This window comes from Camelus dromedarius, chromosome 15 (genome assembly GCF_036321535.1).
Source record: "Camelus dromedarius isolate mCamDro1 chromosome 15, mCamDro1.pat, whole genome shotgun sequence".
Taxonomy (NCBI): Eukaryota; Metazoa; Chordata; class Mammalia; order Artiodactyla; family Camelidae; genus Camelus; species Camelus dromedarius.
The window spans coordinates 17,990,674-18,007,617 of NC_087450.1; the positions used below are offsets into that span (position 1 = coordinate 17,990,674).

Below are 16,944 nucleotides of genomic sequence, written 5' to 3' on the forward strand. Positions count from 1 at the left end.
TTCTCTAGAGATTCATCTGTGTTGTTTCATGTACCAGTAGTTTGTTCCTTTTTATTGCTGATTGCTATTCCACAGTGTGGATGTACCACAGTTTAATCATTCGCTCAGTAAAAAACGTCTGGGCTGATTCCAGTTTTGGGCTATAATGAATAAAGCTGCTATAAACATTTATGTACAGGTTTTGTGTGAACATAAATCTTGATTTCTTTGGAATAAAAATGCCCAGAAGTGTAATATATATATTGCCTTAAATAATTGCCTTAAATATTTCCTTTACATAGATTTGGAACCACATCAGACAGTGTTAAAATTTTTGCTTTGACTTTCAGACACAATGTAGAAAATTCAAAAAAAAGGAAAGCTTATATGTACCCAAATTTTTACTACTATGTTCTTCTGTTCTGATGTTCCAGGGTTTTGTTTTATTTTTTTTCTCTAATGTTATTTCTTTTCTGTTTAGAGAATTCCTCTAGCCATTCTATTAGAGTAGATCTGCCAGTGACAAATTGTCTTAACTCTCCCTCATCTGAGAATGTCTTGATTTCCTCTCCATTTTTGCCTGGTATAGGAGTCAGGGTTGATAGTTACTTTCAGCACCTGAAAAAAACATGCCACTTTCTTCTGGCTTCTGTAGTTTCTGGTAAAAAATTCAATGTCATTCTAATTGTTTTTCCCCTGCAGGAAAGGTGTAGTTTCTCTCTGACTGCTTTCAAGATAATTTCTTTGCCTTTAGTTTCCTAAAGTTTAATTATGATGCATCTTGTCATCAATTTTTTTTAGTTTTATCCTGTGTGGAGTTTGTTCAGCTTCCTGAATCAGTGGTTTTGTTTCTCTTTCCAAATTTGGTGAGTCTCAGCCATGATTTCTTTGAGTACTCTTTCAGCTTAACTCTTTATCCTTTCATCATGGGCTCCAGTGGTACAAATGTTAGATCTTTTCCTGTAGCCCCACAGATCCATCAGGCTCTGTTTTTGGGTTTTGTTTTGTTTTTTTTTCCAGTCTGTTTTCTCTCTGTTGTTCAGATTGGGCACTTTCTATCATCCAGTTCATTGATTCTTTACTGCATCCCTTTCATTCTGGTGTTGAGCACATCCAGTGAGCTCTTTTGTATCTTCTGTTTCTTTGCAGAGACTTTGTCCCAAACATTTGTAATTGATTATTGAAGAATTTTGATCATAAGTGGTTTAAAATCTTTGTTAGATAATTCTCAAATCTCTGTCATCTCAGTTGTGGCATCTATTGATTAGCATTTTTGCATTGTTTTAATTCTTTCTAGTTCATGATACAATAAATGGTTTTCTTTTGAAACCTGGACATTTTTTTGTATTATATTCTGACACTCTGGATGTTATCCAAACCTTCTGTTTTCATGGGCTTTTCCAGACATAACTCTGTCAGGGGAATATGGGGAGCCTTCTCATTACTGCCAGGTAGACATGGAAGTCCGGGTTCCCTACTCAGCCTCCATTGACACGTGAGGGTCGGAGATCACTGCCGAGTCAGGATAGAAGTCCAGGCTCCAGGGGTCTCCACTGATACCACTCAGACAGAGGGGGTCACACTACCAGCCAACTGGGTAGAAGTCCTGGCTCTCTACTTGGCCAGCTCTGACACTACCTATAACAAGGGCGGGGGCCAGGGGAGGTCAGGCCTCCTCATTATGGCCTCATGAGGTAGAAGTCTGGGCTCCCCATTCAGCTCTTGCTGCCGTAGGTAGTGGTAGAGTTACCATGTTTTTCTGTGTTGTTAAGCTGCAGTAAAGCAGTTACTGTCAAAAGTTTTCTATCTTGCCAAGGGTGCCCTTTTTTTGTTCCTTTGACTAGAGAGAGCAGGCATTGTTGGGTGTGTTTGTTTTTTATCTCTGCCAGTTGGCATTTCCAGGTTGCTGGATTCTTAAGCTCCAAGGCCGGGATATACAGGCAAAAAGAAAGCCCAGATAACTCACCACTGAGTCCTTCCTTGAGCCCTGAGGTCTCTGACTGGTCTGCCTTCTCTCTATTTTTCAGAGTCTTCTTATTTTTTTAATATAATGTCCACGGTTTTTAGTTGTAGTTAGCAGAAATTATAGGAGAAAATATATCTACTTCATCTTCCTGGAACTAGAAGTCCCCAGATTTACATTTTTAATCTGTTTAAACAGATGTATCAAATATATAACCATTATTTGGGGAAATGTCACACACTTTATATATTATGTGATACTTTACATAATATTGTACTCACGAGGACTTCTAGAAAGGAACATCTTTATTTAAACTGAAATTCATTGTTCATATTATTAATGAGAACTTTTTCCCTCTAGGAAATAATGCAAAAGGTGTCCCAAGGCTCCTGACCAGTGAACAGAGATTTGAGAAAAACAGCCAAGCTCATGTTTTCTCCTGATCAAGAAAATCATCCATCCAAAGCACCAGTAAAATATGGTGAACTCATTGTCTTAGGGTAAGGTCTCCCCATCTGATAAGCATAAAATTGAATAATATATGGTAACTTGAACATCTAGGTTAAAACTACTTTTTTTTTAGAATTTATATCCTGCCTGTTTCCAAAGAGGATTTAAAGCTACAGAGAAATATTACCAAATCAAGAAAGTCTTTTAATTCTCATTTTTATATCATCTTTATAAATACTCAAATTCTGCATAAACTTTGCCTCACTCACCTTCATCCCTAGAAGTGAAGTGAAAAATGTATTTGTCTGAAGTCACATAGCCAGTCCATCTGTCTTCCCTATCCCATCTTTCAGAGAAATTTTCCTCAGCTGACTTTACCAAAAATCCCTCCCTCCCTGCTTAGGTCATTTCATGTAGGTGTTAGTGTTTGTTCGTTCCTCTGCCCTCTGAGATAGTTGTTGCTTTGTGCTTATGGTCCTGTACTTGAGGAAAACAGTTGTATAGACATCATGATGTGATGATTCTGAAGCCCAGGACCTTGCTGCTTGTTTGCTTCAAAAGTTGATTGAGGAATAGATGATTCCGTTATTTCAGTTCATTCATTCTAAACTTGCCACAACTGTCAAAATTAAGACACAGTGTTAGTCTGTTGACTAAGAGATCTCAGAAACTTGATTGTGAAATTTACTTTCACCCAACTGTTTCTCTCCTGCCTAAAAAAAAAGGAGCTCTAGACACAACAATAGGTTTTAGAATCAGGTTGGTACAAATTTTTGTTTAAGTAAGAATGTGTGTCCATTGTTTCAGATAAAAATGTAAGAGAAACTGGGGAGATAATATAGAGTTAGTGCCTAATACATAGTAAACTCCCAAATGTTTTGTTTTGAACTTTTTCCCTCTTAGTTTGGTCCTTGCTTACTTGCTTACCTTTAAGGTATATATGCGTTATCATGGAGAAATGGTCATAAGATCAACAAAAGTATGTTTAACTACTAGTTAGTTACAGCTCAGTTGGACAGGTTTTGCGAGCATAATGTGAATGTGTACTTGTGAGTAGCTGAGACTTAACAAACAAGTCTAAAAATTCCTCTTCCAAAGTTCAGCTATTTATAAAGTGTTTGGTTCATAATTAAAGGAGATTCTGTTTTAAACAATTCATACATACTTTTAAAGGTTGTATTAGCACATGCAAACACTCACCTTTAAAAGAAAATAGAATGAGTCATAAGAAGTCAGATATGCCATTAATCAGCTCTTGATTATCTTGACTAAAAGAGGGAAGGAAAATGTAGATAATTCAAAGGTATGTGTAACCCAAAGGTACTTCTCTGTGATACTGAATGTGACCAGGAAGAATCTCATTTTGTTTCACACTTAGGCAACTGGTCTAGGGATCAGCAATTGCTTAAAGTTAATTCAAGGTATTTATAATGTGCTATTAGATAATTAACTGGGGATGGATGCTCTAAGACAAAGTAAACCATTTGTTTTAGAATTGTGTGGTTCTTAAAAGAGATCACCTAAACTTTTTTTTCCTTCCATCAGGTATAATGGGTCTCTCCCAAACGGCGATAGAGGAAGGAGGAAAAGTAGGTTTGCTTTGTTTAAAAGACCTAAGGCAAATGGGGTGAAGCCCAGCACTGTGCATATTGCTTGTACTCCTCAGGCTGCAAAGGTAAATAAAAAGCTAAACTAAATTAACTAGGAGAAATTGAAAGACTGGTACATGTTGTTTATATTCTCTAGCATTCCCTTCATGTTCTATACCAGAAGTTTCCTTTTGTTTGGATGGGAGAAGATGCTTTGGAGACGTTTGAAGAGCTGCTATCTGGAAGGGCACTGGACTTTTTTTTCTGTGACAGACTGGGATAAGTGGGTGGAAATTAGAAGGAAACATTTCCTTTTCCTATTAAAAAAAAAGTGGGAGTGGGGTAGGGCTGGGACTTTATCTAGTATTTACAATTGTGCAGCTGTCTGCCCTGAGAAGTAGGGTGTTCCCACTATTACTAGAGGGCCCTGCCTGGGCTGGGCAAGGAGTGTGGTGCATAATATATGTATTCAGATACTAGAAGCATGTTTGGATGAGGTAATTTTTAAACTAAGAATCTTTGTCAAAGATTCTATGGATCCTCTTTGTTTTTATTGTTTGTTTTATGACCCTCATACCTTTTAGCATGGTTCCTTGAACAAAGTAGACCTCAGTAATTATCAGATTGAATCAAAGCTATGAAAGCAAATACCCAATTGTCTATAATATAACTTTTCAATCTCCTGGCCTATTTCATGCTTCTAGCCCCCTTTTATTTCCCAACCAGAATCTCCAGAAGCTGGGCCAGCATTTCAGGACATTTGGACTTTTCCCAGAGTGGTAGAAAATAAGGGGAAATTTCAGATCTCTCTGTTTCCTGTGAATTCCTCTACTTCTGATTTTATAACACAGCTGAATTTGATACTTTTATGAGCGAACAAAAATTACAAAGCATTCTTTGACTTCTGAAAGCATCTATATCTTTAGCTTAGCAGCCCCAGAATATGCATTAATACTCCACCATTTCAAATATATCTTTCTAAGTTAAATAAACAAGAAACAGAAATTGGCGTATGTTGTTTTAGTTCATAGCTCCAGTCCTGAAGTCAGATAGATTTTTGACCTGTGTTATATCCAGTGTGGTGTCTAAACAAGACACCGCATGCCTTGAGTAGATCTCCTCTTTTACTATTTGAGAGCCAGTGAGTGTAGAAGAAGGACAGTTTCTTTTAGGTGTTTCTTTCTGTTCCTTTGCAGAGAAGGGATGTGCTAATAATAAGCAGGCAGTGGAAGTGAAGGGCTTATTGATCCAGTCTAAGGAGATGCTTTCCAGTGTTTCCCCACAGAAGTGCTTTGGCATTTGGGATGTGCCAATTCTTCATGCAGGACTGTCCTACATGTTGTAGGATATTTAACATTCTTAGTCCCCACCCACTGAATGCTATTTAAGCCCTCAAATCATTGTGTCAGCCCAAAAAATGCACCTACGTATTTCCAAGTGCCCTTACACAGCTAATATTACCTCAGATTGAGAACCACTAACAGGGAAAATATATCTGTTCTAATGTTTACTTCTATAATATCCAATTCTGTACTTTTCTTCTTAGTTTTACTGTCATCCTCCTAATGTTTTCATTGTTGGCTCCTTTTCATCTTTACTAGGCAACAAGAATCTTAGGGATCAAAGAGTGACTCTTTCAATTTTGGAGGAATGCAGTAATGAGGTCATGAAGAAAACTAATTGTTTAGTCTGGCAGTCATCTGGGATGAGTGGTTAAACCTGCCTTCCAGTCTAGGGAGAACTTAACTTGACATAATTTCTTATTCTCGATCTAAGAGTAGGGTCTAATAGCTTAAAAAAAACCAGCTAGTGGCAGGGGGAGATTACAATCCCAAAGTACACAAAAAAACCTGTGTTTTTAAATCCCTTTAGCGATTAAGAATTAACTTCCAAAATACTGAGTAATTATTTCCTTGAAAAGTCAGCTGCTTAATACTGAGTTAAAGTAATTATACATTTTTAAACCTTTAAAACTATTTTGTAATGTTTGTGAACACACAAATGTGTAATAAATCATGTTAAGCACATGCATGGAAAAGACCTCCACTGCACTCTTGAGGATGGATACCTCTGGAGAGGGGGCAGTAGGGAAGGACAGGTCAGCAGCCTCCATTATTTCTGTAGTTTAATTTCTTTGAAAAAATTAAACCAAAATGGCATTAGTAAGCTTTGATAAAGTTGGGTAGTTAGTACCCGAGTGTTTGTTTATCCTCTTTGTATATTGGAAAGTTTCACAATCTTTTTTTTTTACTTTGTTTGTTGGAGGAAGGTAATTAGGTTTATTTATTTATTTTTAGAGGAAGTACTGGGGATTGAATCCAGGACCTTGTGCATGCTAAGCATGTGCTCTACCACTTGAGCTATATCCTCCCCACCGGAAGTTTCACAATCTTAATGATCTTAAAACTATTATTTTAGGGCTTTAGCAATTACAGATAAACTACAAATTGAAACCAAGTAAAATTTTATAATGTCAAAATTTTAATTAAGAAAATTTTTTTCATTTAGCCTCTTTGCTGCATATAATCATTCTTTTGTGCCTTTTATCTGTTTTACTTTTATGCAACTTATTTCCACTTCCTTTGTGCAGGTTCCTCGTCCCTCCCCAATATTATTTTTGTGTGTGTGTGTGTGTGTGTGTGTGTGTGTGTGTGTGTGTATACACCAAATATATATAGAAAATGCCTGAAAACAAAACTGAAAAGTTCTTTGTAGCAATGTTTTTAGTTCGGAATAAGTCAGAAGTACAGTCATAGGCATTATATCCTATACCCATTATATCCTATTAAATTTCCTTTGGTAATATTTAGTCATTCTATGAATTTCTCTGTGTCTAGCTCAGCATATAGCAAGTATTTGTCATCTATAGATTCCAGAATGGTTAGGAAAACCAGATAACTCTGCTTATTTGTTAACTTTATATCTCTTTGAGTTACTTTAAAAAAATAAGATTCCTCTTAACTTGCAAGATTTTTGTATTTTCTCCTTATCAGAGCAGTACTGACCACTGATTTCAGTTCCTACCTGGGATTTGGTTTTGATTATCTTATAATTTGAAACACTTAAAAGGGAGACTCAGATTTGATACTGTTTTTAAACAATAAACTTACATTCTTACTCTATAATTGCTTCAAAGTACAGGTATACCTCAGAGATATTGCAGGTTCAGTTCCAGAACACCACAATAAAGCAAGTCATGATGAATTTTTTGGTTTCCCAATGCATATAAAAGTTGTGTTTATACTATGTTGTTGCCAGGTGTGTAATAATGACATTATGTCTAAAAATCAGTGTGCATTCCTTATTTTAAAAATACATTATTACTAAAAACTACTAAGCATCATCTGACAATGCAATTGCCACAGACCTTCAATTTGTAAAAAATGCAGTATCTGCAAAGCGTAAAAAAGCGAAGCACAAAATGAGGTCTGCTTGTATTATTCTACATCCCACTCACCTTGAGAACCCACTGTCACAGTTGAGGTTATGCAAGAGTTATTAATCTCTACCCTAAATTTCAGAGGGAAAATACATTACATATGTAATAAATTATGTTTCTTTTTTTAATGAAGAGATTATCTGATTTGATTGACCTGCCTGCTGATTTTTGCTTATTAATCTTTTCTTTCTTAGGCAATAAGCAACAAGGACCAGCATAGCATATCATACACTTTATCTCGGGCCCAGACAGTGGTGGTTGAATATACTCATGACAGCAACACTGATATGTTTCAGGTTAGAACATCTGAATTTTTTTTTTCTTAAAATGCAAAAAAGTTAAAACCCCGTTGTAAATAACTTATGCTGTGGTCAGCTTAAAATACATGTTTTAATGATGTATTTTATTAGCATACATATTGATTTCTAAACCCCATATCTAGACATCCATGTAGTGTGGTTAAGAGACGGGTTCTGGAATCAGAATTCCTGGTGAACATTACTTAGTCACTCTCTGCCTCAGTTTCCTCCTGTAAAGTGCAGATATTAGAGCTTCCCTCAGATGACTATTAGGAGGCTTAAATGTGTTAGTATCTAAAAAGTACTCAGAGCTGTGCCAGGTACCTGGTAAACACTTAGCTATTAATAGTACTAGTATAATAACAACTCTGTTAGCTATTATTATCAGAAAAAGGAATCAAGAGATATTTTGCACAGATTTATGAATTTTTTTGCTATTACTTCTCACCTTCCTCTCTAGGCAACTAAAAGAACAGGCAGTCTCTAACTATTCATATCATATATGTGAAGTCAAACTTGTTTCTCAGCACATATTTGGTCAAAGCTACTGGAGCAGTAAAAGTTTTTATTTCTCTCATTCTTTGTACCAATCCAGTGCTGATGTTTTTATACATTAATAGATGACAGAATAGCCAAACCCAACGATGTAAGCAAAATTCATGATATTCATGATACCTTCTCCCTTAATATTGGGTTTTGTAAAGCCTTGGGCTTTTTTGAAACAAACTTAAATAGGACATAAGTATGTGATAGTGTTGCTCTTAAAATTATTGTCCCAGTGACTTTTCAATGTTTCTTTATTTTACAAGATTAACTGAAGGTAAAAAAGCCCAGAGGTGTCTTTGCTGTAGTCAATAACAAAATATTAATTTAAAGTCACTGTTCTCACCCCACCCCCAACTTTTTTAATGGAATGCTGAATTTTTTTAGAATAGTGGAAATAATTTTTAGTTCCAAAGTCTGAGACCATTTTCTTTGGATATCATATTCTTAAAAATGGAGAAGGCACATCCAATGTTACATTTGTTAGCCAAACAATTTCCCCCTAAAACTATCCAAACTAAATAAAGACTTTATACTTGATGATAGGTTAAAAACACTGAAGAGTTTTACTTAAAAGTGTGCTCATACAAGGAATTCTTAAGGCTCAACTATGCAAAGAATGACTTTTAAGTGTCATCATTTTTTAAGAGGGTCAGTATTTTTTCTCAGTAACCACATTCTTTAAATTTTATGGTATTACTTTATAACAAATACATTAATAAACTGATTCCTAAGCATTTAAAACTCTGTGACACTTGTCACTTTTGTCATCTATTACACTGTTTTCCTTTTTTCTTTTCAACTTTGATCTTTCAAAATGAAGTTAATTTATTTACCATCTAGTACCTCTGAAGGTATTTTTGATTCACTGACACCTCACACACCAGAACTTCTTTCTGGGTACCTTGTCTCTGAAATATGGCCAACAACCAAGAAGAAAACAAAAAGGGCATCTAGGCATATAAGATAAATGCCACAAAGCGAATGCACTGAAATTCCTTTTCCCTGCTCCCTCGAGAATTCCTTAGGCATTCACCATGAACCTTTTGAGATACTATTCTTTGAAGTTTGGTTATTTGATTTCTCAGCCCATAGCAGAATAGAGTAACTGGTTAGAGGAGGGGTATGCTGCTAGAGACAAATATGCCCAACAGCAGGAAATGATAGCTGACAGTCTGATAGAAAAGACACAAGAAAATCTTTGAAATATACATAAGACCTCAAAGCAGGGTTGTGTATGCCTTTAATGTAAGTACACCTTTATAACAGCTGACATCACTGCATTTTAGCTTAAAATCAGTGATATTCATAGTGTAATGCCCTGGAGTCCTCATAAAAGATTTACTTTTATGTCCACTGTATTCTGTTAAGGAAACTAGAGTAATACATGGTAGACATGTTTCTGTCCAAAGGGGTTAAAATTAAAATCTGCTGCCACCTAGAAATCTCAGTCACTCCAAACTCTTCATTCCCTGAGGGTTTCATGTGTTCTGAGTCATAAGTTCCTACTTAATTCTATGCTCTAAGTGATTACTACATCAGAGGAAATCTGACAGATTGATTTTCAAGGGTATAGATGCCCCAGAGTTAAGTATAAGTTTGAGCTTTAGAAATGTCACAGGCTTAATGATTTCACCTCATTGTGCCTTTCTTGAATGGATTTTCCACTGTGTTCCTTTGAATAGGTTTATAGATATTTCTTTTTTCCTTAGATTGGTCGGTCGACTGAAAGTCCCATTGATTTTGTGGTAACTGACACAGTTCCTGGAAGTCAAAGTAATTCTGATACACAGTCAGTGCAAAGCACCATATCAAGATTTGCCTGTAGAATCATATGTGAACGGAATCCCCCCTTTACAGCACGGATTTATGCTGCAGGATTTGACTCATCAAAAAACATCTTTCTTGGGGTAAAAAGCTTCTTTCCTAAATGTTGGCATTATGTTATAGCCACTTTTATTTCCCAATTACAAATAAATGGAAGCTCGATATTTTTCCTACTAGGAGAAGGCTGCCAAATGGAAGACATCAGATGGACAGATGGATGGCTTGACCACTAATGGCGTTCTTGTTATGCATCCACGCAATGGGTTCACGGAAGACTCCAAGCCTGGAATATGGAGAGAAATATCAGTGTGTGGAAATGTATTCAGCCTGCGTGAAACCAGGTCAGCTCAGCAGAGAGGAAAAATGGTAAGTACAGAGATGTAGCTTCTTATTTAACTACAGTAAACTCATAGGGTGGGTTGGAGTGAATACATTACATATTCCTCAGAATGGCTAAATCTTTTGCTGATGTAGAGTACTAAGTCTGACTGTCAACTACTATGCCAGGAGGATAATATCTTAATGTTTCAATTAGGACTCTCTAAAAATGTATTTTATATTATGTTAATATATTTTAAAACTTAAGCTTTCCCAAATTAAACAGCACTCTCTGTATTTTCTACTTACATCTGTATATCTTAGATCAAGATACTTACCAAATTGGAAATATTAAACTTACTTATTAGCCAGATGTTTTAATCATAAATTATCTCTACTGTAAGGCTGAAAAGAGTTAATGTTACTGCTCAATATTTTATCCTTGAATTTAAAACATATTTTCATAACTGTCATAAGAGTTCCTTAAATGTTTAGTAACAAGAGGAAATCTCAATTCTTGAGTAAGGAGCAGACCAAAACTCTTATGTAAAAATCTAAACACTGCGGTGAATGTTTTTTGATTCTTGTTTCCTCTAGGTGGAAATTGAAACCAATCAGTTACAAGATGGCTCACTAATTGACCTCTGTGGTGCAACATTGCTGTGGCGTACTGCAGAAGGCCTTTCCCACACTCCTACAGTGAAGCATTTAGAAGCTTTAAGACAGGAAATCAATGCAGCGCGACCTCAGTGCCCTGTAGGGTTCAACACACTAGCATTTCCTAGTATGAAGAGGAAAGATGTTGTTGATGAAAAACAACCATGGGTGTATCTAAACTGCGGCCATGTGCATGGCTATCATAACTGGGGAAACAAAGAAGAACGTGATGGAAAAGATCGTGAATGTCCTATGTGTAGGTCTGTTGGTCCCTATGTCCCTCTGTGGCTTGGATGTGAAGCTGGATTTTATGTGGACGCCGGCCCTCCAACCCATGCGTTTAGCCCATGTGGGCATGTGTGTTCAGAAAAGACAACTGCCTATTGGTCCCAGATCCCACTTCCTCATGGTACTCATACTTTTCATGCAGCCTGTCCCTTTTGTGCACATCAGTTGGCTGGTGAACAAGGCTACATCAGACTTATTTTCCAAGGACCTCTAGACTAACAGACAGTTGTCCTCCAGGACTGCATTATAAATTTATAAGCTAAGTGATTTGCGGTTTCCAACCTATTGTCCATGTCACAGTTTTTCTGCTCTGGTCATTTGCATTAAGATGAAGAATTTTTTTAAACATTTATAATAAATAGTAGCAATTTCTGAGCAAAAATCTGAGAAACTCAAGCAGAGGAATTTCCGAAAGTACCAGACTTCTGAATTCTGAGTTTTGAAAATATATTTTGAGGAGAAAAAGACATAGTCTAATTTGATGCCTTCATTTTAGTGTTTTTGAATCACCCATCCTCGGTGTTGAAAATTTGTTTTGTATAACTGAGGGTACTGTTGGTTCAAACTATGTTAGTTTACAGTTTGTTGCAAACATTGTAAAATACAGCAACATGTATATTAACTTTTTTTCTATTTATCTTTATTATGGAAAATATCTTAGAATGTTCTTGATAGAGTAGCATGGTAATGATGGTCTCACACTCTTGGTGTGAATGGTAGTTTAGCAAGCATAGCTCAAGGATTTGCAAGGTTAGAAAGAAGGACAGGAGAGCCTCTCTCCCCACCCCCATCTAAATATGAAATTTGGTAAATTAGAATACTTTGTAAAATTCATATTAATTACCATTGTGTAAGAGGTGTTTGTTTTTAACCACACTGAAGATGATCGGGAAAGATTTTTTCCTTAATGTTTCTCTTGAGTGTAGTACTATAACAAAAACTTAATGCTAAGAAACATTTTATATGCTCCTTTGAATATGCAATTTAATCTAGATTATCTATTTTTCTCCCAGGATAACTAATCTGTTTTTAGTATCAGCAACATTTGGCAAGTTTATTTTTTTGATATAAACTGTGGTTCATCTGTTCACTGTTTCTAGAAAAAAAAAAAATCATTCCCATGAGAAAAAGCATAAATTAACCAGAAAGCAGAGTGACTTGATTTGCTTTTAGAAAAAGAAATGCTTAATTAATTAACTCCTCTGTATTTGTCCTTATCCCAGTGTTAAGAAATTTAGAAAGATATAAAGGGTTGAATGACAGTGCTCTTTTTCTTCTTCTTCTTTTCCTTTTTAATCTAACAGACCAGCCTTAACTGTGGGCTTGAATCCTAGAAGGAGAGTTGCCACAGTGTGACTCAAGGAAATGTTTGGTTGGCAGATGAGCACCAGTGACAGCCAAGTGGAGGGACATACTTGCATGGTCAGTTTATTCCTTAATCCCAAAAAGTTCTTTGCTTTCAAAAGCAAGAAAACGTTTCTCCCCCTAGCCTTTTTTTTTTCTTAACACACCATAAGGAAAGTATAGACAGTTGCACTACATCAAACCCTTTGTGACACTTGTAGAAATCAGCATACTTTAGATTAAACAGTATCTTTTTTTAATCTTTTGATTTGTTTTCCTTTAGTTTGAAAAGTTGTATAATACTGAATTGACTGTAGCAAATTTTCATATGTGGTAGCATAGCTTTAATTTATCCTATTGAATTTTCTTTTGGTTTTTAAAAAACAAAACCTGTTACTTAGAAGCCATGAACTATTTTATTTTACTTCAACTTGTCAAAATTTCCTTGTTTTAAAAAATGAGCATTTGGGTTCACTCAGGAAATGCATGTCAGGAAACTTGTATTATAAGTTGACTAGTTGTGATGTATCAGTAACTGCTGTTACCCCTTTTTCAAAGAAATATCATTGATTTTGAAGTTTTCTAGATTGTCACATGCTTTGTGACTAATGCAAGGAAATCAAGTCCTGTGTTGTATTTGTTCTAGTCATTTCTATTCAGGCTATATATTGTAGCTATTTTTATTTGCAATTAATTTATTCAAACTAAGTAAATACTTTTCAAAATAGATATTTGAATTTGTCTCTGTGAGTTCATTTTTGCATAACTGAGGATGGGAAACCAGAAGTGAAAACCTGTGGACAAATCTAGCCCACAGTCCAAAAGTATTCACTTGAAATAGATGAGGAGTTTGCTTTTAATGTAGCTGTTAAATCTCCAATTCTCTTGGGAAAGAGTCTCTTACTTATTAATAAAGAGCTGGTTTAGTGGTTAAATAACTGAAATCTTTTTCTAAGTTAAGTCCTGCTAGAGAGTTGGCTCTTTGCAGGTTGCATACTGGACTGTTCAGTGCCACAGTGACCATAAATGGTTCTTCCTGAGGTGCCCGAGTTTCCTCCTACCAACTGAGAAAAATATGGCTCATCTTCTATCAGATTGAAGTTTTGAAAACTCAGGTAATTTAAATCATTAGTCAGGTGTTTTTCTGTTCAAGTATTTTGATTATTAGTTCTGTCACTTTGCCATTGCCTGATAAAATGCTTTTACTTACTCAGTTGTATTAGGGGAATGTCAGTATTCTGACCAAAGAAAAAAGTTGTATTTAGGTCTCTTGAACGTATTCTCAAAAAAGATCATCTTTATGGCTTAATTCTTTTATTAAAGTGATCATAATATCTAAATGTTCCTAAATTTGTACAGGGAAGTAAATGTCCCTTCATCTAAAGCATTAGGGTCGTGAACCAAGACAGGGTAAATATCTTGAAAGAGGAGTCTTTAACCAGGTTATCTTCTTGAATTTGGGGTTGCTTACCTTCATCAGATAATAATCTTCTAGTGCATGTAAAACAGAAAAGGAATAAATAATAATGTAAATGTATAGTTACATCTAACACGAGTACTCCCACGCCACTCTTCCATCAGAACCATGTGTGATGGGTGGCCTTCTGACACATAGACCGAGTGAGGGCACCAGTGAAAGTCCATCTGTTATTTCTTTAAATTTATAAGATAAATGTAATTCCAACATGTTGACCCCTCATCCCAAGGGATCATCTTGTTCTGCCCCACTTTAGAGACCCCTGGCTGAAAGATCTGTGATCCATTCTTTTGTATTTGTGTTCTAAGCATTAACCTTGTAGCAGTCAGATCACCAAAATACTACATAACTCAGCTGTGTTATTCTATCTCCCATTCCACTTTCAGAATTACTCTTACGTAAGTATACTTTAAAGCCATGCCCTCAAATTTGACCCACACATTCAAACAACAGATATTTGAATATCCACTATGCACCAAGCCCTATTCCAAACATTGGGCGGTGTAGCAGGAAAACAAAAACAAAACAAAACAAAACAAAAAAACCCTGCCTTTGTGGGGATTGTATTCTATGGGGGAAGATGGAAATGAACGAGAAAATTAAAAGATACAGTATGATAGTGAACAGTGCTGAAGGGACAAATAAAGCAGGAAAGGAGATACAAAAGGTCTCATGTGAAGTGTGTGGGTGTGTGAAATGTTTGCAGTATTAAGTAGGGCAAGAGAAAGCCCCACTGGAAAGGTGATATTTGAGTAAAGATCTGAAGGAGCTGAAGGAAGTGGCTACTTAGGAGGCATTTGCAAGGGACCTGACATGGAAGTGTGCTTGGAATATTTCTAACTAGTTGTGTGTGTGAAAGGGAAGCGGAGTAGGTTAGGTCAAAGGGGTAAAGCGGCAGAGAGGAAGTGGGGTGTGGGGATGGAGCTAGATCTCTGAGGGCCTCTTGAGACTCTCGGCTTTCATTCTGAGTGAGATGGGGGCCTGTGGGAGGACTTCGCGCAGAAGACTGAAATGATCCGACTTACATTTTAATAGGATCCAAATAGACTCAAGTGGAGCAGTGAGACCAGTTAGGAGACGATTGCAGTCATCCTGGCAAGAAATGATGGTGACTTAGATCAAAGTGGGGGCAATGGAGCTGGTTTGAAAAGTAAGCAGAATCTGGGTATGTTTTGAAGGCAGAGCTGACAGTAATTGCTGGCAGATCAGATAAGGGGTGTGAAAGAAGGCAGAGGAGTCAAGGATGACTTGGCTTAATTAGCCTGAGTAACTAGAAGGATTGAATTGTCGTTCAGTAAAGCAGAGAAGATTACGAAAACAGTCTGGGGGGAGGGTGCACTGGTTGTGGAATCAGAAACTTAGTCTTGGACATTAGATGGAGACTCTTCTTAGACAAGATACTTACCAGTAACTGTCTCTCTCTGCTTATTTTTAAACTGATGTCCAAGTTCTTACTTGTTACCATCAGCATTCTCCATATTCCCTATGCTAGCTTAGAAACAAAGTATTCCTACTGATTAATGCCAGCTTCCTCTCATTGAAATAGAGTTGGGATACGTCTCATGTTTCTCTCTTTGCTTTGGCTGCACTCTAAGGAAATGAAGTTCTGTTTTCAGCTGCGGTAACTTCCTTGAGCCAACATGTTCTGATACAGTTTTTCTCCCTTTTCACTCAGGTACACGTTTCTCCTTAGCTCTGGCCTTCTTTTTTAAAAAGTTCTCTGTTTTATTGACGCTTAATATTTTGCTGCTTCAGATCCTTTCTGGCAATGACAGAACACAGTTGTGTTTGGTTTTTTCCAAAAAAAAAAAAAAATTGAATACTTAATGGAAAATAGAATTCTTAAAACTATTTTGTAAGTCCAGGTTTTAATATCCAGCTTCCCTTAAGGAAATATGCCTGTATTTGATAATATTATCAGCAGAAAATGCAGTAAAGAAGATCAAAAGAGTTTTCCTAGTAATCATTGTAAAATATGTCCAAACATTCTGTTAGATGCTATCATAGGAATGCTGATTTGTTCAGGTTGACATTAGATTGTAAACCCAGCTATGTATGTTAAACTGCAGCATAAAAATTCCTCACAGCTAACATTTGAGTGTTTGCTGCGCAAGCACTGTTCTGAATGCACTATTTTAACTATGCTGCTGATATTATTTAAAACTCAAAACGGCCCTGTGGGTTAGGAACTGTTGTCTCCATTTTACAGTAGAAACCAGCTATGACAATGTCTAGTAATGTGCCAAGGTTTCACATGACTTGTAATTAGAGGAGTCAATTTGAACCGTGAAAGTTTTGCTCCATACCTGTGTACACAGCCACCACATTTTGCTGTCCATCCACTCCCTGCCCCCCACCTTTTTAGTGGAATTTGAAGTCTTTCTCTAATCATAATTTTTCAAAAATGATATCAAGTGGCCTACAGAAATTATAATGATGAATATGAAACATCAACTATAAAAATCTTTTAAAGAAAAAGAGAAGATAAAGAATTTGGTATTATAAAAAAATGAGGCAGAACCAGAAGTGGTATTTGTACATGAATAGATTTAATGAAGGCCTATAAACTTGCTAAAGGTGAGCCGCAAATCTATTTAGTGCAAAGGTGTTTTGTACATTATTCATAAGAGGAACATGATCAGTTACAAGATCCATGCAGCTGCCTGGAAGGTGGTAACAAATCCACTGCTACAGAAACTCATAATCATTTCTGGTCCTGCAACCAGAGAAATTCACATCCAGGAAGCAGTGCCATGTTTTCAAAGAAGTAG

At 36.3% G+C, this 16,944-nt stretch overlaps 1 protein-coding gene across 3 annotated transcripts in view; it reads left to right on the forward strand.

Annotated features, from left to right (window-relative positions):
• The window catches only part of PELI1 (pellino E3 ubiquitin protein ligase 1), a 130,539-nt gene extending 117,114 nt beyond the window's left edge, over positions 1 to 13,425 (forward strand). For all 3 annotated transcript variants that reach the window (XM_031467133.2, XM_010998343.3, XM_031467131.2), the window contains 6 exons: positions 2,303 to 2,442; positions 3,938 to 4,067; positions 7,615 to 7,716; positions 9,975 to 10,172; positions 10,267 to 10,455; positions 11,005 to 13,425. In XM_031467133.2, the coding sequence (XP_031322993.1) occupies positions 2,372 to 2,442; positions 3,938 to 4,067; positions 7,615 to 7,716; positions 9,975 to 10,172; positions 10,267 to 10,455; positions 11,005 to 11,571 (1,257 nt within the window). In that variant the 5' untranslated portion in view covers positions 2,303 to 2,371 and the 3' untranslated portion in view covers positions 11,572 to 13,425. The remainder of the gene's footprint in view (positions 1 to 2,302; positions 2,443 to 3,937; positions 4,068 to 7,614; positions 7,717 to 9,974; positions 10,173 to 10,266; positions 10,456 to 11,004) is intronic.
• The last annotated feature ends 3,519 nt before the right edge of the window (positions 13,426 to 16,944 follow it).